Source organism: Dermacentor albipictus, chromosome 10 (genome assembly GCF_038994185.2).
Source record: "Dermacentor albipictus isolate Rhodes 1998 colony chromosome 10, USDA_Dalb.pri_finalv2, whole genome shotgun sequence".
NCBI classification, from domain to species: domain Eukaryota; kingdom Metazoa; phylum Arthropoda; class Arachnida; order Ixodida; family Ixodidae; genus Dermacentor; species Dermacentor albipictus.
The window spans coordinates 26,143,726-26,166,242 of record NC_091830.1 but is presented as its reverse complement, the minus strand read 5'-3'; the positions used below and the strand labels follow the sequence as shown (position 1 = coordinate 26,166,242).

The following is a 22,517-nucleotide window of genomic DNA, read 5'->3' as shown; positions in this document are numbered from 1 at the left end:
ACGGCAAATCACAATTATCGTATGAGCGTGTTGACTTTCGTCCGACAACTTTCAAATTTTTCTTACTTTAAAGGTTTCGCTATCGTGGCAGTTATTATTATCGCAGCATGAAAAAAATGGAATGGGACAGATATTTAGTTACACGACGGAACGCGTTGCAATTTTATGCCCGTATCAATCGGCAGCGTTAGCCTTGGATCCTTATTATTGCCTCCCGCAGCAGCATTCGCGTAAACTGACACGAGCACTGTCACGCAATAGTGGGCAAAGACTCACGGCTTTCATATCTGGAAAGACAGGCTTCTCGCCAGGCTTGATCTTAATCTTGGGGAACGCCATGGCTGGACCTTTTTTCTGCGTCAGAAAAGTGCAAGAAATCGTGTTAAGAATGATGCATTTCACAGCTTGGCAAGCGAGTACGGGGCCCCTAGTTTGCCCTTTCTCTTTGAGCGTCCACAAACCTTGACGGGCATTCGAAGGTGCAGCTGCTCGGCGTACTTGCTGAGCACGGGCCACGGGGCGTGAACCTTCACGAAGTACGTGTATCCGTCCCACGAGTCCTGCAACCAGAGGGCGCAATACAGCCAACAGCAAAACAGCCAACTAGGTGAAAAATGTTAAGTGTAAGAAGCTTCGGGTGTTTCAGTAACTGGCGCAGAAGCACGCCTTCACTTCACCTCTCAGATAAGCTAGCATGAATTCGTGCTGGTCGCTACTGTTGTGTGTCTGAGTTTGTTGTGCGCTTTGTTTTTCCTTGTTCTGAACGCTCAGGATTGGAACAACTACTTAGAAAGGGGCTATTGCGAATACACGCAAAATTGCCACGCGACTGGCCTCTCGAGGGATGAGGATAGCAATAGGGGCTTGTTGGTACGGCATACCTTATTTTGTTATAGCGCAAGCTTGACACGGACAACAGAAGTCACTGTGCTGTGTGTGTCAGATGTGCCTTCTGTTATCCGTGCTAGGCTTGTGCTATAGCAAAATAAGATACTCTCGAGGGATTTCGCGTGTATTCGTGGGCTTCTTTGGCACTCCGAAAAAAATCGCTTTTATGTAGCTTCTATTGAACAACAGAAAGCTGCATCAGGAGCTTTTCATGTCTCTCTATAATTTTCTCATTGACACTTTTGATCCAATTTAATTTGAGTAGTTCAATCGTTAATTAGGACTAATTATCTAATTAGGCGGAATGACAAAACTAAGTACCTTCATGCTGCGGCAAAGAACATTACCTTGGTTCTATCCAGCTACGTGGCATTCGCATATTTTTAAATCTTGGTGCCTGATTGGACACCCGCCACGGTTGCTTAGTGGCGATGGTGTTGGACAGCTAAGCACCAGGTCCCGGGATCGAATCCAGACCACGGTGGCGCCATTTCGGTGGGGGCGAAATGCGAAAACACTCGTGTACTTAGATTTAGGTGCACGTTAAAGAAGCCCAGGTGGTCGAAATTTCCGGGATCCCTCCCTATGGCGTGCCTCATAATTATATCAGATTAGATAGATCGCAAAACCAATTTTCTAATTTTTTTTTACAGCTCGCACACACCGTATAATATATATATACAAGACAAGTATATCATGTGTATGCGGATCTTGAGCGTTTGCTGTCTTTAGCTAACCCCAATTATAGTTTTCATGCCTGTGACATTTCCTCTTGCTGTAACACATTTCTTATAATAACTATCAACATTACCATTATTGTTAATACTTTAAAAGTTATGTAACAAACAGTGTACCTGTATTGAAATATTTCGGAGTTCATTTCTTGTGCTCTGTACAAGTGTAAATAACCATGTTGTACGTTTAGCTTCCCTTCGCACGCGCATCCTCGTTTTCTTTCTCCCTATTCGTTTCTCTGCCTCGCATTGTTTCGTTTACCACATTTGTATTTTCTGTAAATTGCGTCTCGCGCGTTATTTTTTGGATGCACCTGCAGAAAGACTCCAGAACCCTTTCTTGGGAACTATAATCAGGACTTCATTGATTGATTATTGTAATATCCTTATCATAATCCTTATGTGACCACGTCTAACAGCCAGCATTATGGGGCGAATAAATCTCCCATATTTGGTCTCCTTAAAATAAGGTGCATGGGATACAACTGGGTCGGAACTCCGGCTTTCTGGCCCCGGCTAGAGTTCCGAGCCGCACTTCAGCATCTTTCTTGGTGGCACCGTCGCTGCCACGGTCTTCTGGTGTGCCTCTTGGCAACAGTTCCCACAAGATTGTGCTGTTGTCTAGCGAACAAAAAAAACAAAGACAAAAATGGCCAGGCTTAGCTTGGTTAAGCCAAGAATGCGTTGCATATTGCGCGAGTTGGGGCCCAGCTTTTCCTCCGGCTGTCGTGACGTCACGTCACGTGGTTGCGCTAAAGGTCAATGGTGGCTGCCCGGCCGCGCCCAAGGGCTGAACTGAGTGATTGCAATATGCAACGCATAAAAATAGAAGTAACTTAATAACAAACATAGCAAACTTAAAAGACCCACATATGACCCACATAGACCCACATAGACCCACACAGACCCACATATGAGACGCGCAGCAATGAACAATGGCTCATACCCTCAATGGTGGCTGCGCGGCCGCGCCCTAGGGCTGAACTGAGTGATTGCAATATGCAACGCATAAAAACGGGGTGGGTCGATTACACGCCTGCCCACTGACCTCTGCGTTCTCGATCTCTATCTCGAGGCCCTCGGCGACGATGTTCTCGTGGAAGATGCGCCGGTAGCGCTCGTGCAGCTTGTTGCCCGTGTCCTCGTAGGCCAGCACGATGTCGATGCGCCGTCGGCCGTCGTGGAAGAACAGCGTGCGCTGCTCCTCCGTCAGCGCGGGTGGAGTGCCTTCCTCCTCCTCCCCTTCGGTTCTGGCAACGTCCTGCAAGCGCCGAAGCAGCAACAGAGGTGGCACGCCGTGGGAAAGCGTTTTTGAGCGAACACGAGAGTTTGTGGGCGACAACTAACGTTGGAAGGGAACCGAGCAGAAGTAAACTTGCGAATTTCTTTGTCTCCTTCGCACTTTGCGTGGCGAGAAACCGTCGTTATCGTATTACGCGATCACTTCTTCTGGAGGGAGGCAAGATCCAAGATAATGATGTATAGATGAATGAAGACAATGAACCAAGGCCTCCTAAATTATGTACACCTTATGGTATACCATATGCGGGGCGTTTTTTTTTCTCGTGACATCAAATTTTCAAGATCTGTCTGTGGCAGATGTCCCAATTCTAACCCCTTATCTTTATTAGTTGACGAGGTTTATATATATATATATATATATATATATATATATATATATATATATATATATATATATATATATATATATATATATATATATATATATATATATATATATTTCGCCCGTAACTTACGCTTGCGCGAATACTTCCATGACCGCTCCAATTCAAGCGATTCGAAACAGGCGTTACCCTCTGACAAGCACTGGGTCCCTCCCACACAGCGCGATAGATTTTTGGACATGTATATCAAAGCAGTACAACGAGACCTTCTGCAATTGTATCAAAAACAAGCACCCTTCCGCCGTAATTTGTCCGCCAGCGAAATGAAAGCTCTAGATACCCTTTCCTCTCGCAAAGACATCGTCATTAAGCCTGCTGACAAAGGTGGTGCCGTTGTCATAATGAACAAGTCCGATTACGCCGCAGAGGCCCACAGACAGCTAGCAGACGCGACGTTCTATAAACGCCTTGATCATGACCCCACTGAGCAATATAAATCTCTGATCAAAAGCACAGTGCTAGATCTCGTCAAGAAGAAAAAGGTGCCTGACAATGCGGTTCATTCTCTAATTCCACGAAGTCCTGTTGCTGGTCGTTTCTACCTTTTACCTAAGATACATAAGATAAACAACCCAGGTCGTCCCATCATTTCTGGTATAGGTACAGTCACAGAAAATTTGTCCAGCTACGTAGATTCCCTGATCAGTAATATCCCAGCTACGTTTTCCTCTTATGTAAGAGACACTACCCACTTCCTGTCGGATATAATCGATCTCATTATTCCTCAAGGTTCTCTTTTGGTCACACTTGATGTAGCATCTTTGTACACTAACATTCCACATTCTGATGGCATCATGGCAGTCGTCAATTGCTACGAATGTGTATCACCCGAGCAACTCATCGACAGCGACACATTGGCAAGTTTGCTAACCCTTATTTTGGAACTAAATAACTTCGAATTTGAAGGACAACACTATGTGCAAATTAGTGGGACGTCTATGGGTACGCGAATTGGCCCGAACTACGCCAATATATTTATGGGTCACCTAGAAGATAAATTTTTGCTAACCAGGACCTTAAAACCTTTTTACTACAAACGTTACATTGACGATGTTTTTTCTGATTTGGCCTCATGGGGAACAGGAACTGCTTTCTTTCATATCTGACTTTAACAATGCCCATCCATCTATATCATTTTCTCACACGTATTCTGCATCTACTATTAACTTCCTTGACGTCAGCGTTTCAGTGCTAAATGATAAACTATCTACTGCCTTATACAAAAAGCCGACAGATAGATGTCAATATTTACACTTCGATAGCAGTCACGTTGAACATTGCAAGACCAGCATTCCTTATAGCCAAGCCTTACGTTTTAAAAGAATTTGTTCTGAGCAATCAGAGTTTCAAAAGAATTGTGGTACCCTAAAAAACGCTTTAGCCAAACAAAATTACCCACCACAATTAATTGACGATGCAATAAAACGCGCAGACGTGCATGACCGAAGGACGCTTCTTTGGATTAAGAACAAACCGACTCCCTCACCCCAGGCAAATCTTGTCCTAACCCACACTGCGTCAGTCTCAAATGTTTCGCATGTATTAAAGAAACACCACAATATTCTAATGCAAAGTGAACGCCTCAAAAACATATTCTCTGATCCGCCTAAAGCAGTATACCGTAAAGCTAGAAATATTCGAGATATACTAGCATCATCATCTAAGACTGACTGCCCTGATGCCATCGGATGCCATCCTTGTCGAAAACCGCGATGTAAAGTGTGTCCCTACATGGCCACATCGCAACAGGTTACTAGTACGTCTTCAAACTTTTGTTTAAAAATCAAAGGCGATTTCGATTGTGACACAAAAAACGTAATATATATGCTTGAATGTACGCTCTGCAAAAAACGGTACATCGGACAAACAGAAGGGCCTTTCAGATTCCGCTTTAACAATCATAAATCCCACGCTAACACGTTGCCCAACCTGCCCATCTCAAAACACGTACATCTTCCTGACCACTCGTTTGATAAACTGAAAGTCACGTTGCTTGAATCTGGATTTCGCTCAAATTATGATAGAGAAGCCCGCGAATCCTTCCTTATCTATAAGTTTGATACTGTCGCGTGTGGTATGAATGAATGTGTAGGAAAATTGAGTTGTCTGTCTTTGTAGCCCGTCACTTGTCCCTTCTTCTACTAGTACGTCGCTATTCCCCTTTTTCTGTGTCTGTGTTTGCTTGATAAGATAGCACATATTGAGCGCATATCGACGTTTTGTTGTCACGTGGCGATTGGTTCTTACAATTCATTTCGGTACGTTTTTATACTTTGTATCTTAGATTATATGTTTGCAATCGCCATTGGTCTATACACGTGTCAGCTATCCTTTGAACGATTCGGATGTATTTTGTTCGCCCATTTTATTCGTTTTTCATGTTAACGTATCTTCATTTGGTTGATAAGCGCATGTATATAAACTGTACTGACACCATGCAATGTATTCTGATGAAGGCCGGACCCCGGCCGAAACGTCAATACACCGCTTCATACGCGCGTCTACTTCACTGTGTGTATATATATATATATATATATATATATATATATGGTTATTATTCAACACTGCTGTGGGCTCACTACATTTTCTACAGGAAACACTACGTCAACTGAAACGCCTGGTGCACTCCTCAAAAGTAATGTGGCGGGTGCGCTGCGTTCAGCAAATGCGCGCAAAGTCGATAACGGCCATCATTGTTGGAGGAGACACAGATATACGAACAAAGTAGACTTAAAGGGTGTAATAGTCTTACAGTGGGAGATGGGCCACACGTCTCCAGAGGACACGACGGACAAGAAAAGGCAACCGGTACAGTCACAAGGCACCTAAATCTCATATATTGCGCACAATTCAATGCTATTCTGTCTGGAAGGGCATCAGAAAGGCAATATAGGGGGCACTGTGGTAAAAGAAATTTAGCGCTACATGGGTGGCCAGTATTGTGCATCATTTGTACCTTAAAGGCACTGGACAAAACAATCAGTTTGTGCGGAAACCACCGGAGATGACCAACGTTGTTAGCGACAGCTTGTGTTGACCAGACGCGGTCACGCCCATTGCATGGTGCTCAAATGGGTTCTCAGTGAAATGTTTGGCAATACTTTATCGGCAGCCGCTGTCAAACGCCTTCCTAAAGCCCGTTCATGGGAGCCTGAGGTTGCTGTCACAGCCTGGTCGCTTCCGCGAGCGTCATGGGGACGCCCTGCCGTTAGTCGGTTTCCGTCGCTCGTGGGAGTCGGTGCTCTCATTGCGGCTTGTTTGGCAGGGCGCTTTCTGATTCAGCACGGTGTGAATTCTTCTCTTCGAATTCTCTGGACTTGGGTGGGTTCCCTAGGGTGCCATTTCAGACGCCCGTTTATGCTATGAAGGACAAGTGAGACGTACTGTTTTGTTGTCGAGTCCATTGTTGTTCTCTACGTGAACTAGGTATCTTTAGTGAATTCTACAGACTAGCTACTGGCCGGCTTAATTCAATTCTATGATGATTCTTACACTGAGGCGACGCTCGCATTTCTCGACGCCTTCGACAGTGAGGCGTCAACAACGTGATCTCCAGCCATCTAACATTTTTTTTTCGGAACACGAACAACGCTCTTACCTCCGGTAATGTTTCGCCAGCCGATGCTGTGGTCACTTCCCTGATGCTTGTCTCCTCGGCGAAGCGGGTCTCCTGTCCACGTATGCTCTGAATGTAGGGCGTAAAAAACAGAAAAGCAGTTGCCGTGAATTAATTCTTCAAAAAAAAGATGCAATGCATGCTCGTCGGATTGCATGAAATCTTCAATCGACGCTTATTTCTAACCATTAGTTGCTGGGCCTCTACGTTTAGCATCTTCTGTGTATTTAGTGCTTACATCTCTTCGGTTTCAACTTCACACAGGGAGCACATGTTGCGCACTCCCACTACGTGGTCCTTCTTATTTCAACAATGCATGCTTTGTGGATTTCCTGTTCAGCGCATCCCTGACCACCACAGGACGTGTCTAATGAATGATAGGCACTATAGCCAGAAGCAACGCTTTGCTCTAATGCATGAGTTTGTGTTTAGTGTTTGGTTTTGGGAAGCCAGTAAAGTAAACCTCACACCGAACCGTGGCAGACATATTTTGCTTACGATTAATCTGGAGTTGGAATGCTTTACATCGGTTTGATCACTAACTGAAACAAAGCAAAATATTAAATAACGAATCCCACTCCGAATACCTACCTTTCTGTTTTTGAAGCTTGTATATTAAATATATAAACTGACAGTTAATGTTTTCTTTCATTATCCGGAAAGCGAACTAAGGAGACAACGTAACCGCATTATGTGACGGCGAGATTTGTGAAAACGGGCCGTGATGTCATAGATGCCCTTCTAAAGCTGCTCCCTGTACAACGAGCATATGCTAAAATCATCGCCGGTTATCATGGCCTAATTACAGCTAGCATGTGCGGATGTCTGCGTGTTATCCGGGTCCACCGATGTCCAGCTAATCACCAGCGACGTCTTACAGGATATGAATAAGGGCATCAATATGGCATCCATGACCTCAGTAGAGAATTCCCCGTATTGTTCGGTGCCTAGCTGTGGGTCACCAGCTCCGTTACAGGCATAGGTAGTGGCAGAGGGTAGACGGAGAAGCTTTGAGGAAGAGAAAACATATTAACGAGACGTATACAAAAATGCCAGAATGAAAAGCATGTATAGCATAACTGATTAACTCAAACAGGTTAGCTGACTATTAGTCACCGCCACGTTTCCAAGAGTATGGCTATAAATAATCATCATCAGCATCGTCATCATCGTCGCGTACCTAGCGGAGCACCGAGCTTTTTGAATTTTTTTTTTGTGATCGTACAACAAATTTCGTCTCTTAATAGGTTGAGCTGTACTTTGTTGCCTGTTGTATATGCACGACAGCCTAGCCAGTGGTATCGATTAAGCAACAGGAAGAGTAGTGTGCCCAGCTCATCTTGTTCTGTGAGGTGCAAGTTAAAGAACCCCAGATAGTCGAAATTTCTGGGATCCTCCAATACGGCATGCCTCATAATGAGAAAGTGGTTTTGGCACGTAAAACCCCATTATTTTCTATCTTGTTCTGTGCAGGCATCCGGGTATATAACGCTTTCAGTCCTTGGATCCCAAACCATGCCACAGAAAGCCATGACAAGCCAGTCCGCTCAGTAATGCGCTCTTATCGGTGTTCGGGATCCTGGTCTAGACACTTTCAAATCCTGCCATTTTGTCAAATTCAACTATGAAAGAGTTTTGAGCCAATCAGAGAACCGTAGCGAGAGGGTGGGCTCTTGAGAGATGAACACACGGCGAATAGCACCGAATGCCGACATTTGACAACTTTCAGATTAGCATTCTCGGTACACTTTGCCGTCTGCTCTTTTGACCTGTTATATATTGATGCGACAGAACGAAATATCTTAAGCGTACCATCAAGAGACGGGAAGAGAGCGGTGTGGATCAGAGAGCAAAAAGCCATAGCCGATATGCTAGTTGACGCCAGGAGAAAAAAACTACCGACGATTACGTTACTTCCTAATGCGAAATTTGAGCGCAGCAAATAAGCTGTTTCACCTTTTCGATAGATTGAGGCAAAGAAATCGAGCAACACATGTATGCGCTATCACAGAATTTTTTTTTATTTTTCACACGTATTCCTTTAACAAAGACTCCACTAACAGTTCTTGACAGTCATGAAGGAAGCTTTGTGGTCGGAGAAATAGACTGATATATGTTCGACTTGGTACACCAATGCTTGATTCTCAAAGACGAGATCTATACAAGTGCCTCGCGAGGTTGTCACAGCCGTGGGACGCGTTACGAGCGAGAGGAACGGGATGTTCTCCCGCACAAGTGTTAGGAAATTGCTGTTTGTCTTTATGTCAACATTAAAGTCCCCCACTACTAACATCGGTGTGGATCGATGGACGGTTAATGCGAGTTGCAGGAAGTGCACGACGTCTTTCGTGAGTGCGGTAGCGGACTCACGAAAGCGGTATCAGTCGGTCGCTGCTAGCGCTGGGGGGATGAAAGGGGGGCGGAGCTGGTTACGAGGCCGACGATAACGCCGACGACGACGCGAAACCCAGGAACGGACGCCAAAGAGCCATTTGTGTAGCCAGCCCTCCTCCACAGTCTCTCCTTCTCCCTTCCATCATCCTCCCTCGCCCGGAAAGCCGACAGCGCGCATGCGCGGCGGCGGAGCAGATTCGTCGGCGAGCTGGTTACGAGGCCGACGACAACGCCGACGACGACGCCGACGACGACGCGAAACCCAGGAACGGACGCCAAAGAGCCATTTGTGTAGCCAGCCCTCCTCCACAGTCTCTCCTCCTCCCTTCCATCATCCTCCCTCGCCCGGAGAGCCGACAGCACGCATGTGCGGCGGCGGAGCAGCAGATTCGTCGGCGAGCTGGTTACGAGGCCGACGACAACGCCGACGACGACGCCGACGACGACGCGAAACCCAGGAACGGACGCCAAAGAGCCATTTGTGTAGCCAGCCCTCCTCCACAGTCTCTCCTTCTCCCTTCCATCATCCTCCCTCGCCCGGAAAGCCGACAGCGCGCATGCGCGGCGGCGGAGCAGATTCGTCGGCGAGCTGGTTACGAGGCCGACGACAACGCCGACGACGACGCCGACGACGACGCGAAACCCAGGAACGGACGCCAAAGAGCCATTTGTGTAGCCAGCCCTCCTCCACAGTCTCTCCTTCTCCCTTCCATCATCCTCCCTCGCCCGGAAAGCCGACAGCGCGCATGCGCGGCGGCGGAGCAGATTCGTCGGCGAGCTGGTTACGAGGCCGACGACAACGCCGACGACGACGCCGACGACGACGCGAAACCCAGGAACGGACGCCAAAGAGCCATTTGTGTAGCCAGCCCTCCTCCACAGTCTCTCCTCCTCCCTTCCATCATCCTCCCTCGCCCGGAGAGCCGACAGCGCGCATGCGCGGCGGCGGAGCAGCAGATTCGTCGGCGAGCTGGTTACGAGGCCGACGACAACAACGCCGACGACGACGACGACACGAAACCCAGGAACGGACGCCAAAGAGCTGCGCTCTAAAAAATGGAGGCGGGCAGGCCAAGTAATGCGTAGGATAAATAACCGGCGGATCGTTATAGTTACAGAATGGGTGTAAAGGGAACGGAGGTGCAGTCGAAGGCGGCAGAAAATTGGATGAGTTGACGAAAATAGGAAATTTGCCGGTGCAAGTTGGAATCGGCATACACCGGCATCGGTTGGAAGCCCCAGAATGGGGTAATTGGGGATCGCCGGGAGAGGCCTTCCTCCTGCAGTGGACATGAAAACTGGCTGATGATAATAGTGATGATGGCGATGTTAATGCGCATAATGCCTGGACTCCACGCGTATCACTCTTCAGGTAAAATTTCGGACCCATCCTCGCCCTGTCCTCGGCCCTGCGCCTGGCTACGCCGCAAGTAATATCCTTGTGGGCCTGCTCACCGAACGCGCTGGCGGTTTCTCCCGTTCTTCCAACTCCGGAGACGAAATCACAGGCGACTTCTCCTCTGGAGGCTTCTTCGGCGGTAGTAGCCTCTTCGGCGGTGGTGGCCTTCTGGGCTCTCCCTGCGTCGCCCAGTTGATAAGAGGCCGAGGTCGGGCAGTTAGTACAAGCTCGCCGCTAAATACAAACGCAGCTTTCCGTACGTACCATCAAGTGGTAGCCGCACGGCTTACACATTTTCACCAATGTAATTATCAGTTCAATAAATTCTGCGCCAAGAAAAGGATATTTGTCACATTATGCATCGTGTCCCTTTTTTGCGGCGCTCTTCAATCATATGATAGGAACAACTTGCCCATAGTTTATTCTTCTTTTTTTAAAGGAAGCTTCACCTCGGCACAAACTCACATTTACCTATTGAAATACCTATAAGACACAGATATGCTCTAACTACACAACCACTGGACCAATATGAATGAAATATGTTGCATCGAGGTGAGATGAGGGCGTTCTACTGACTACAAGATGAAGGATGTGAAAATAGCACTCCGAGTTGTTACAAAAATTGCTGAAAATCACTACGTTACAAAATCTTGAGGCCCAAAGTTTGTGAATCTATACCTCTGCATCAATACGTACTTCCCAGTTCTGTAATGCATCTCTTGCAGCACCTATACCGAACAAGAGTAACGTATAAACTCGAATCTTACGTGAAGCTGTTATTCTACACAAAAGTGTCGCAAAGGTACTACTCACAAATTATGTTGCTAATTTTCTTCGCTGTGTGGAACACATCGTTTTTGTCTTGTTTGTACGGCTCAACAGAGGCAGTTTGCAGAACTGTGACATCACTTTTAATTGGTTTGCTAGAGAATGAATTTCACGCTTGCTTTTTTTAACTTGCGAAATTAAATACATTATTTTCACACGACCTTCGTTGAATATATGCTCCCTACAGTTGGTAGATACGAATTTTGTAGTTGATATCCAATAAACTTTGTCTAAACTGATGCAGTGCGTTTCGAGAGAAACGATTCCTTCGTTTCTGTGCATTTGTATACAATCTCCTGAGGTAAAGCGTCCTCTTAACGCAATTCATTCATATAGGATATACATGGACGTCATCGATGCCGTTATATTGTTCTAGAGCCGGCACGGTTAAAAGCTGCGCCTTATGTCTATCCGCTTATCTTCAGCTGCAAGGGGGAAGTTACGAAGAGGACAAGAAAATGTCGTTCATGATGTCATATAAATCCTCCCTGTTCATTCATTCGTTCATTCATTCATTTCAATACGACGTGTTAGACACAAACCTCCCTTCCAGACTTGCTTGAGGCGTGTTCAGAAGCTTCTTCGGTCGCTTTTTCTTCCTCCGACTTTTTCGCCTTCGCTGAAGACCCGCTGACCAATTTCTGGAGCGTAATGAAGGAAATGAGATTGGAATTTGTAACTGCCTGGCCACAGTTGCCGCCATCGCACCGCATCGCACCTACCCCGTGTGATTTAGCTCTCTACAGCGTAGTTCCTCACAGATGCCGATATTCAAAGAACTTCGCCTTTGCCATTACGTCACGGCTCCTGTATACAGATTTCATTTGATTTGCGTAACGCCGTATTTGAAAACAACCTTCTTATAGATTGTCACCGACTATTGTATCTTTTCCTTCTGTTATTGTTCTTGTGTTTTTTGCTATGAGCACTCTGGGAAAAGTAATAAATAATAATCGAGTAAAGGAGGCAAATCAGAAGGTGATCGCAGCAGAAAATTAAATGTTTAAAAACTTAAATGTTTAAAAGACTGGTGAGGGTTTAAATTGCTGAGGCATACTCAAGTTTAGTCCGAATGAACGTTTCATAGGCGAGCTTACGTACGGGAACAGGAGATAGAAAAATCGATCTTTTGAGTAGGCCAAGTGATTTAAAACAGTCGTTTATAAGTTATGTGTGCAGACCATGTAAGCTGATTAGTGATAGTAACGCCTAGATAACGGTAAGAGTCAACTTTAGTCAGGGCTGAGGAATTAAGAGAGTACTGGTGGTTAATGATGTCCCGCTGGCGAGTTACATGCATGTACTGGCAGTTGGAAACATTGAGGGACATGAGCCAAATAGAGCACCAATTTCCTATTTTGCTTAGGTCTTCCTGGAGTATTAGTTGCTCATTATGGGAGGATATGCGCCGACACAGGACACAGTCATCAGCGAATAACCAAATTGAGGAAAGAATGCTGTTAGTGAGGTCATTTATAAAAATTAGAAACAAAAGAGGCGAGAGCACAGAGCCCTGTAGTACAGCTGAGAAGACTGGACTACTTGACGTTACCGATGACAGTGTGTTGTGAGCGGTTGGGAGAAAACATTCAATCCACAATACAAGTGGGTCGAGATTAAGACAAGCAAGTTTCACCGTAAGACGTAGATGGGCGACACGATCAAGCGCCTTTGCAAAGTCAAGATATATAACATCGGTTATCTCCTGAAATCAACCTGAAACATTATAGGTTCTGTTTCCTGTTCATCTAGAATCCAGTGGAGTCTTTTCTCAGCGATCCGATAAGCAATTAGCTACACCTCAGCTCACGCGGCCTAAAATTCATGACGTGAATTACTGGCGCGAGAACATGAGGGCGGCGTCACTACCCCACAGTTTCTTATTGCTTCTGCTCTGGTATAACATTTCTTTTATCGTAACAAAGGCTACTTTGATGTTTAATGCAAATTAAGGAAACGCAGCGATGTTTAATCACATTTGACCACCTTATGATGACTTCATGACCAACTCATGATGTCATGAGACATACACCTCCTGTCGAAACGAGTTCGTAGGAAAGCAATTACAGCACATATAAGGCTCAGTGGGGCTATCTGTGTTTGTTTTGTTGTATTTTTTGGCTTCGAGGTCGATAACTACTTAGTACAAGAAAGAAAATTTGAAAACATCACTTCTCGGCACGTTTATGGACGTGTACCAGCTTCTCACCTTGAGCTTAGCCAACGTGCTGGTCTCCGAGCGTGTCTCGGCATCCTTGGCCTTCTTGACTTTCTTGCCTTGAGTTGTCTCTTCCTTGGGCTCGGCTTTTGCCTTGTCTTTCTTAGTAGCTTCGAGCTCGCTGTCTATCTCCGCCTGAGGCAACTCAACCTCATGGGCCTCGTCCTTGCTTGCTTTCTGCTGAGTCACTTTCCCCCAGTTCATTTTACCCATGGTTTCTTGGTATTTCGCTGGCTTTCCTAAGTCTTTGTCGGCTGCCGCCTTGTTGGGTTTTTCTTTTCCCGCCTTGTCCATATCTAGGATGTCCTTGCCCACATTGGCCTCCTTAGCCACGACCTTGCGAGTTTTGCTTTCTTTTTCTGTTTTCTCCACATCCTGCTCCAGTTCCTTCTTGGTTGCCGATGCAGGTTTATCTGGCTTTTTGTGAACGGTCGGTAACACCTGCGAACGTAACAATAATAATTACTAGTTTCGCGCTAAATGTTACAAAAAGAGCAAAAAATATAGGGTATCCGAATACAGAAGACGAATGGAAATGAATAACGTGACTCTTGTCCGCTTTTGCAAGTTTAATATTGTACACATTCACATATTTGCAAAGCCGCATTGTACGGTATAGCTTAACTTATCGGGAGTACTTGGCGGAGAACTCTGCATCAATACGTACGTCCCAGTTCTGTAATGCATCTCTTGCTGCATCTATACCGAACAAGAGTAACGTATAAACTCGCACCTTACGTGAAGCTGTTATTCTACACAAAAGTGTCGCAAAGGTACTACTTACAAATTATGTTGCTAATTTTCTTCGCTGTCTGGAACGCATCGTTTTTGTCCTTTTTGTATGGCGCAATAGAGGCAGCTTGCAGAACTGTGACATCACATTTAATTGGTTTGCTAGAGACTGAATTTGACGCTTGTTTTTTTTAACTTGCGAAATTAAATACATTCTTTTCACACGACCTTCGTTGAATATATATGTTCCCTACAGTTGGTAGATACGAATTCTGTAGTTTATATCCAATAAGCTTTGTCTAAACTGATGCAGTGCGTTTCGAGAAAAACGATTCCTTCGTTTCTGTGCATTTGTATAGAATCTCCTGAGGTAAAGCTTCCTCTTAACGCAATTCATTCATAAAGGATATACATGGACGTCATCGATACCGTTATATTGTTCTAGAGGCGGCACGGTTAAAAAATTCGCCTTATGTCTATCCGCTTATCTCCAGCTGCATGGGGGATGTTATGAAGAGGACAAGAAAATGTCGTTCATGATGTCACATAAATACTCCCTGTTCATTCATTCGTTCATTCATTCAGTTCAATACGACGAGTTAGACACACACCTCCCTTCCAGACTTGCTTGAGGCGTGTTCCGAAGCTTCTTTGGTCGCTTTTTCTTCCTCCGACTTTTTCGCCTTCGCTGAAGACCCGCTGACCAATTTCTGGAGCATAATGAAGGAAATGAGATTGGAATTTGTAACTGCCTGGCCACAGTTGCCGCCATCGCACCGCATCGCACCTACCCCGTGTGATTTAGCTCTCTACAGCGTAGTTCCTCACAGATGCCGATATTCAAAGAACTTCGCCTTTGCCATTACGTCACGGCTCCTGTATACAGATTGCATTTGATTTGCGTAACGCCGAACTTGAAAACAACCTTCTTATAGATTGTCACCGACTATTGTATCTTTTCCTTCCGTTATTGTTCTTGTGTTTTTTGCTATGAGCACTCTGGGAAAAGTAATACATAATAATCGAGTAAAGGAGGCAAATCAGAAGGTGATCGCAGCAGAAACTTAAATGTTTCAAATCCGTCGGGGCGCATAGAACAAAAGTGGCATAACGGCATGGACGAAGCTCTATTGCTAAAAACAGGAATAAGTCTTGCCCAAAACTTGGCGTACATGACTTGCGATTGCTTCCGGCGCACGCAGACAGTACAAAGCATGGCCTTCGAGATTTCTTTCTCTCATTTGGAGAGAACCGTCGCTGGGACGTCGATTAGGACACCACCTCTTCTGCTTGCACTACACTCATTGACCTTGGCCGCATTATGCGAAGCAGTTACAAACGAGCAACGGCGTACGCCCGAGACATTTCTTGCTCAACCACGGCGATCACTTTAGGCGTCTTGCTCTTGTCGACTATTGCTCGTTTGGAGAACGGTGCAAAAGCAATTTGGTGATACGAGTAGTCCAAACAAAAGCAGAGGCGCATGAAAAAGAACGATAGCTCACATGAAAGTAAGTGCTGTACAAGCGGCCGCATCAATAATCGCTCGCTGTGGGCGGTACGTCTCACTTTATGTGCGCACTTTAACCAACATTGAAGCTTTAAATTCACATTCAAGGCGAACAAATCTGTTTACACTTGGAAAACCCTCTTTCCAAACTATCTTCATTAGTTAACTTAGGCGGAAGAAATGTTAATTAGAAATCATCTCCGAAAAAGATTAACGTCGAATTTTATGAATATTTCGTACCGGAAGGTAGGAAATCAACTTTTTCCGAGGTCCTGCAGGCCACGAGCGCAATGCCACTAAGTCACTTTGACGTCATAGGTGTTATAGCCCGTCACAGTGTTCTAGACCTTGTCGTACAGTAAATAATAATATTCATCATCATCTTGTGTCCCTTAAGGACCCCTTTCAGGGTATTACATAAGGGGGGAAGGGCAAAAGCATCAAGAAACACTATGGTCATTATTATACAATGGTTAACTTCTTTGTACAACGGTAAACAAAATTTATTATACATGCTAGTATGCAATGGGCAAGAAAAATTAAAAACAAAACAAAGTTACGAACAGGCAGTAGAAATGGCAACACAACCGGCAATATATCAGAGAAGTAAAAAAATATTAGACGTTAGAGTAACAGCATAGTAGTGGTAAGTTAAGGGTTTAAAAAACGTGACAATAGCTGTCTAAATTTACCCGGATTACTTTCATTTACTATGTTGCTGGGTAGCGCATTCTACAATTCAATAGCACTAGGTAAGAAAGAGTTCTTGAAGGCATTACAGGAACCATGAAGACGTTGTAGACTCAGGCTGTTAAAGAGACGCTTCGCAAAGCGGTTGGGCGGAAGTAAAAGAGTGTTCCTGAGATGTGCGAAATTACAATAGAGTTTGTGGAAAAGGAAAATTGTGAAATCTTCCTACGAAGTGTTAGGATAGGGATGCTGAGGGATGATTTAATGCCGCTTATACTTTTATGACAGTCATAGTTTCAAGCGATAACACGTGCTGCGCGATTCTGCACTGCTTCGAGCGATTTAATAAGATAAGACTGGCGAGGGTTTAAATTGCTGAGGCATACTCAAGCTTAGTCCGAATGAACATTTCATAGGCGAGCTTACCTATGGGAACAGGAGACAGAAAAATCGATCTTTTGAGTAGGCCAAGTGATTTAAAACAGTCGTTTATAAGTTATGTGTGCAGACCACGTAAGCTGATTAGTGATAGTAACGCCTAGATAACGGTAAGAGTCAACTTTAGTCAGGGCTGTGGAATTAAGAGAGTACTGGTGGTTAATGATGTCCCGCAGGCGAGTTACATGCATGTACTTGCACTTGGAAACGTTGAGGGACATGAGCTAAATAGAGCACGAATTTCCTATTTTGCTTAGGTCTTCCTGGAGTATTAGTTGCTCATTATGGGAGGATATGCGCCGACACAGGACGCAGTCATCAGCGAATAACCAAATTGAGGAAAAAATGCTGTTAGTGAGGTCATGTATAAAAATTAGAAACAAAAGAGGCCCGAGCACAGAGCCCTGCAGTGCAGCTGAGAAGACTGGACTACTTGACATTATCGATGACAGCGTGTTGTGAGCGGTTTGTGAGAAAACATTCAATCCAGGACAATACACGTGGGTTGAGATTAAGACAAGCAAGTTTCGCGGTAAGGCGGAGATGGGCGACGCGATCAAACGCCTTTGCAAAGTCAAGATAGGTAACATCGGTTATCTCCTGAAATCATCCCTGAAACATTACAGCTTCAGTTTCCTGTTCGTCTAGAATCCAGTGGAGTCCTTTGTTAGCGATCCGATAAGCAATGAGCTAAACCTGAGTCCACGCCGCCTAAAATTCATGACGTGAATTACTGGCGCGAGAACTTGAGCGCGGTGTCACCACCCCGCGGTTTCTTATTGCTTCTGGTCTGGTTTAACATTTCTTTTATCGTGACAAAGGCTACTTTGATGTTTAATGCAAATTAAGTGCTTTTTCTTGTAATTTGCATGTCGGACCCCACAACGAAAGGCTGCATAGCAGAAGACTGAGTGGACAAGTGCGGAAACGCGGCGATGCTTAGTCACATTTGACCACCTTATGATGACTTCATGACCAACTCATGATGTCATGAGACATACACCTCCTGTCGAAACGAGTTCGTAGAAAGGCAATTACAGCACATATAAGGCTCAGTAGGGCTACCTGTGTTTGTTTTGTTGTATTTTTTGTTTCGAGGTCGATAACTATTTAGTACAAGAAAGAAAATTCGAAAAAATCACTTCTCTGCACCTTTAAGGACGTGCACCAGCTTCTCACCTTGAGCTTAGCCAACGTGCTGGTCTCCGAGCGCGCCTCGGCATCCTTGGCCTTCTTGACTTTCTTGCCTTGAGTTGTCTCTTCCTTGGGCTCGGCTTTTGCCTTGTCTTTCTTAGTAGCTTCGAGCTCATCGTCTATCTTCGCCTGAGGCAACTCAACCTCATGGGCCTCGTCCTTGCTTGCTTTCTGCTGAGTCACTTTCCCCCAGTCCAGTTTACCCACGATTGCTTGGTATTTCGCTGGCTTTCCTATGTCTTTGTCGGCTGCCGCCTTGTCGGGTTTTTCTTTTCCCGCCTTGTCCATATCTAGGATGTCCTTGCCCACATTGGCCTCCATAGCCACGACCTTGCGAGTTTTGCTTTCTTTTTCTGTTTTCTCCCCATCCTGCTCCAGTTCCTTCTTGGTTGCCGATGGAGGTTTTTCTGGTTTTTTGTGAACGGTCGGTAACACCTGCGAACGTAACTATAATAATTACTAGTTTCGCGCTAAATGTTATAAAAAGAGCAGAAACTATAGGGTATCCGAATATAGAAGACGAATGGATATGAATAACGCGACTCTTGTCCGCTTTTGCAAGTTTAATATTGCAAGTTTAATATTTGCAAATGCCGCATTGTACGGTATAGCTTAACTTATCGGGAGTACTTGGCGGAGAACCTTACGCAACGATAGGCTAGACGCTTGAAATGCCAATGCTTGACCAATAGGAACCAAAATACTACCCTTAGTTCGGCAATCTCTTCTTAGGCGACTCTTGTACACAGAGTTTCAGAAAAGATGTTGCCTAGAAGCACGCGCTACTCAGTTAGCATACGAAACAGCTAACATTTCGCACGAACGCTCGCGCTTACGAAATTCAATCATGCCTCACTTTCTCTATCTATCGTTTCACGCTGTCGTAAGAAAATGTTGTGTTGGCGTTTATGAAATAATATCTTGCCTCGTAGCGTATTACGTCCCTCAGTGTACTCCAGTAAGGTAAGGTGAACTCGTTCCAGTAGATTTACAAACTACGCTGAAGCGCAGTTCTTGATTTATGAAGAAGATGACCGCATGATATGCTACCGGGCTATTGTATTTTACTGCTGTTGCGCCACGAAATGCACATTGGGGATGTAATACATTATCGCGGATGTACCTGTAGTTGTCTCCGATGAACAAATAACGACGATAATAAGCGGTTGTGTGCACGTTTGGCAGTTCTTGACCTACGATGCGAAGTTGCAGAGCATAGTTCTAGCAAGACACACACATCATCATCACTTTAAGTATTATTGTTCTTGCGCTGTCTGTGTTGACTTCGTGTGTCCTGTAAAAAAATTATCGTATAACTTTGCACACGAGCCTTTATTTATGCCATGACACGGAGAAAAAATAAATAGAATGTGATTTCTCACCTTCTCCTTGTTCACAGTATCAGGCTTGGGCACCTCCTTGGACACAGGCTTGGAAACAGGTTTGGAAACAGGCTTGGGCACAAGCTCTGGCTGAGGCTTGGGCAGAGTCTCTGGCAAAGGCTTTGGCAGAGACTTTCCTAAAATCCTTGGCGGATACTTGGGCTTAAAATCAGGTGCAAGCGGATCTTCGGCATCACCATCTTGAGCTTCCTCTAGAGGTTTTTCTGCGAAGTGTATCGTACGCGGCCAGCTTACTTATGATGTCAATGACGTCACTAGCACAGGTGAACGGGAGATTGTTCCTATATGTGAATGAACATAGGCAAGATATTACACACACGATATATTTGCGGAGTTATTTCCGAAGGAAACATAATGACGACCATAGAATCACTGGCATTTTCATCGAGTGACAGGACACTTCCTCGCTCCACTGCTGGGCATGAGTACAAATCACACATGCTGTCGCTGTCCCCAAGGTTTTTGAGGGCTGGCTAACAATACCTCACAACAGGCAAGTGGGCATTAAGGCGACGCCGAGGACCTGAGTGATCAGATAGACATGCCAACGTTTGGCCCCGCTGAGAGAAAGCACAACGCACATCAAAGAGAGAGCAAAACTAGACAATATGCCTTGGCACTAAAGATGAAGGAGCAAAGCTTAATGTGTAGCAGCAACGCCACTGCAGACTAATCACGCGTCATAGCTATTTGCACCATTAACTGGATTGCTAAGATGTCCTGAAGGCGATGATTACGCAATTCGATAGTATACTTGGGATAAAACCGAGCGTAGAAAGTGATTTCACCGCAAGTGAAGCCCCGCATCGGATACTACTTGCCTCACAAAGATGCAGTTTGACGCGAGACCGTGTCGAAGAAAGTTAAAGTGGTCTACGGCACGTCTTCGTAACAGGTCGGCGCTGCCGACAGCTTCCAGGTACCGCCACTCCTAACCGCGGTGTCCTTTCCCGTTCTGCTGAACCTTAGCAACATTATTATCATTGGATCATCACACACCATCTTCTTGCTTAAGGTTTAGGCACTAGTTATACAAAAGGCCAAGTGATTTCCTAAGAAAGGCCTACGATATAAACGCAGCAGGAGCCAGTGATGATGTTCCAGCGCAAAAAAAAGAAATTCTGAGACTTTTCATGTGTACAATGCCATGTGCACAACCCATGATTAAGAACCGAACCAGTGCGCCACAGTTAACTGCTAGGAGCACACGGATAATTTGATCCTAAATGCTTTCCATCTATCACTTTCGTGTAAATCACAAAGTACGCCAGATTGACAGTGCCTGTATCTGAATAACTGCCTGGACTGGTAAAATCAGTGAAGGACTAATGCATTCCATGTGGAATAAAACTTCTCAGTGTCATTCTATATAACTGCACTTAAAATTTGGTAGGACGCTAATGTTGACAAACGTGAAAGTAGTAAAAGCCTGTAGAGGTAAATCAAGTTTCTAGAATCCGATCGTGCAGTTGCTTCTAGCTTAACCCCATAGTAGAGTCGGCATATCCGAAACGGCATATTGGATTGGGTTTGACCTTGAGTGATCCGATACTTCTTCCACAAGAATCATATAACCAAGAGCCAAGAAAAAAAAACATCACCCACCAAAACGTGCCGCTGGTCTTGACAAGCGTAACAGGACTCGCGTGGAGTTTGAACCTCTGTTGAACTGGCACGGGAACTTTGTCGTGACTCTCGACGCCATCCGCCTCCATAAAAAAAGAACCTCGATTCCAACTAAGTACCGTGGAGTCCGCTTCGTTGTAACGCGATATATTTGGCTTTCGAAAGCGGCTCCGGTGATGAACAAGCACAAGATGAGTGGTGACCAAGCGGCGGCTCTGACGAGGCCTCTCGTGGTGTCCATCTCCGTAAGCGATGTCACGTCTAGGTCACCAGACGTCCCGGTTCTGTGACACGTCTTCACTGTGCTTCGGGAGATGGCCAAATTTCGCCCCTTGTCAGGTGCGGTCCGTTTATAGTTCGGCCACGGGTGGGTCAGAACGCGGCCCACTACAGTCTTCTTCTTCTTCCTATCACATATGTGGCTCCTGCCCACTGTGGGAGATCGGCTAAAACATGGATGGATTATTCCAATTTATAATGAAAGGATTTCGGAATATCTATGGGCTTATCGCTGTACAATACAGAATTATCTGTTAAAATAAATTTAGTAAAGCCCGATCGAATTATTAACAGTTAGAAGTACAAAAAGGAAAAAAACAGAATTTAGCAGGGCATTCGGTTGGATCCTGCAAGAAATTCTGAGCAGTAGAGCAAGCGTCCCTGTGGCCGAATGCCAAAGCAGTGGCCCCAAAACAAATAATGACAGGTTCTGTTAAGTCCAGGCCAGGTCTTCGAAAACGTATTTCCAATATTCTTTTTTTTTTGCCGCAGAGAAATGACGATAAAATAGAAGGAAATAATGGAGTCTCTCTTCCTCATTACAAAACAACGAGGGAACCAAAACCAACTTGTGTAAGTAGAAATTCAGGGAGAGAATGTGGCAACGTAATTTTGTGTGAGAGACCTCAATCATTTTTGTGCTACAGGATTCACTACGCCAGGGAATTGCCAGGTGCTTATACTGTGGAGAAGTCACAACTGGTTTTGATAAGGCCTTAATAATTGATTGTACCCGAAATCTAGCAGCCGTGATATGTGCTGTCCCTGGTAGAACAGCAAGAACCAGGCCGAAAAGTGATGTCTTTGCTAGTGAATCGTCAGTTTCTTTAACAAAACCAAGCCTTTATTACCGAGTGCCTAAAATTAAATAAACACAATGCAT

General features: G+C 45.1%; 1 protein-coding gene across 4 annotated transcripts in view; it reads right to left on the bottom strand.

The window, feature by feature from the left end:
* LOC139050419 (anoctamin-4-like) overlaps window positions 1-22,517 on the bottom strand; it is a 57,979-nt gene that overhangs the window by 31,251 nt on the left and 4,211 nt on the right. The window contains exons 1-11 of one of the 4 annotated variants that reach the window (XM_070526772.1): window positions 21,335-21,791; window positions 19,709-19,932; window positions 18,312-18,773; window positions 15,106-15,204; window positions 13,754-14,203; window positions 12,087-12,185; window positions 10,773-10,895; window positions 6,906-6,992; window positions 2,671-2,883; window positions 462-560; window positions 277-354 (exon numbers count right to left, since the gene is read on the bottom strand). In XM_070526772.1, the coding sequence (XP_070382873.1) occupies window positions 277-354; window positions 462-560; window positions 2,671-2,883; window positions 6,906-6,992; window positions 10,773-10,895; window positions 12,087-12,185; window positions 13,754-14,203; window positions 15,106-15,204; window positions 18,312-18,773; window positions 19,709-19,932; window positions 21,335-21,596 (2,196 nt within the window). In that variant the 5' untranslated portion in view covers window positions 21,597-21,791. Of the gene's footprint in view, window positions 1-276; window positions 355-461; window positions 561-2,670; window positions 2,884-6,905; window positions 6,993-10,772; window positions 10,896-12,086; window positions 12,186-13,753; window positions 14,204-15,105; window positions 15,205-18,311; window positions 18,774-19,708; window positions 19,933-21,334; window positions 21,792-22,517 lie in introns of those variants that run through there. The other 3 variants (XM_070526769.1, XM_070526771.1, XM_070526770.1) reach the window with 3 other exon arrangements.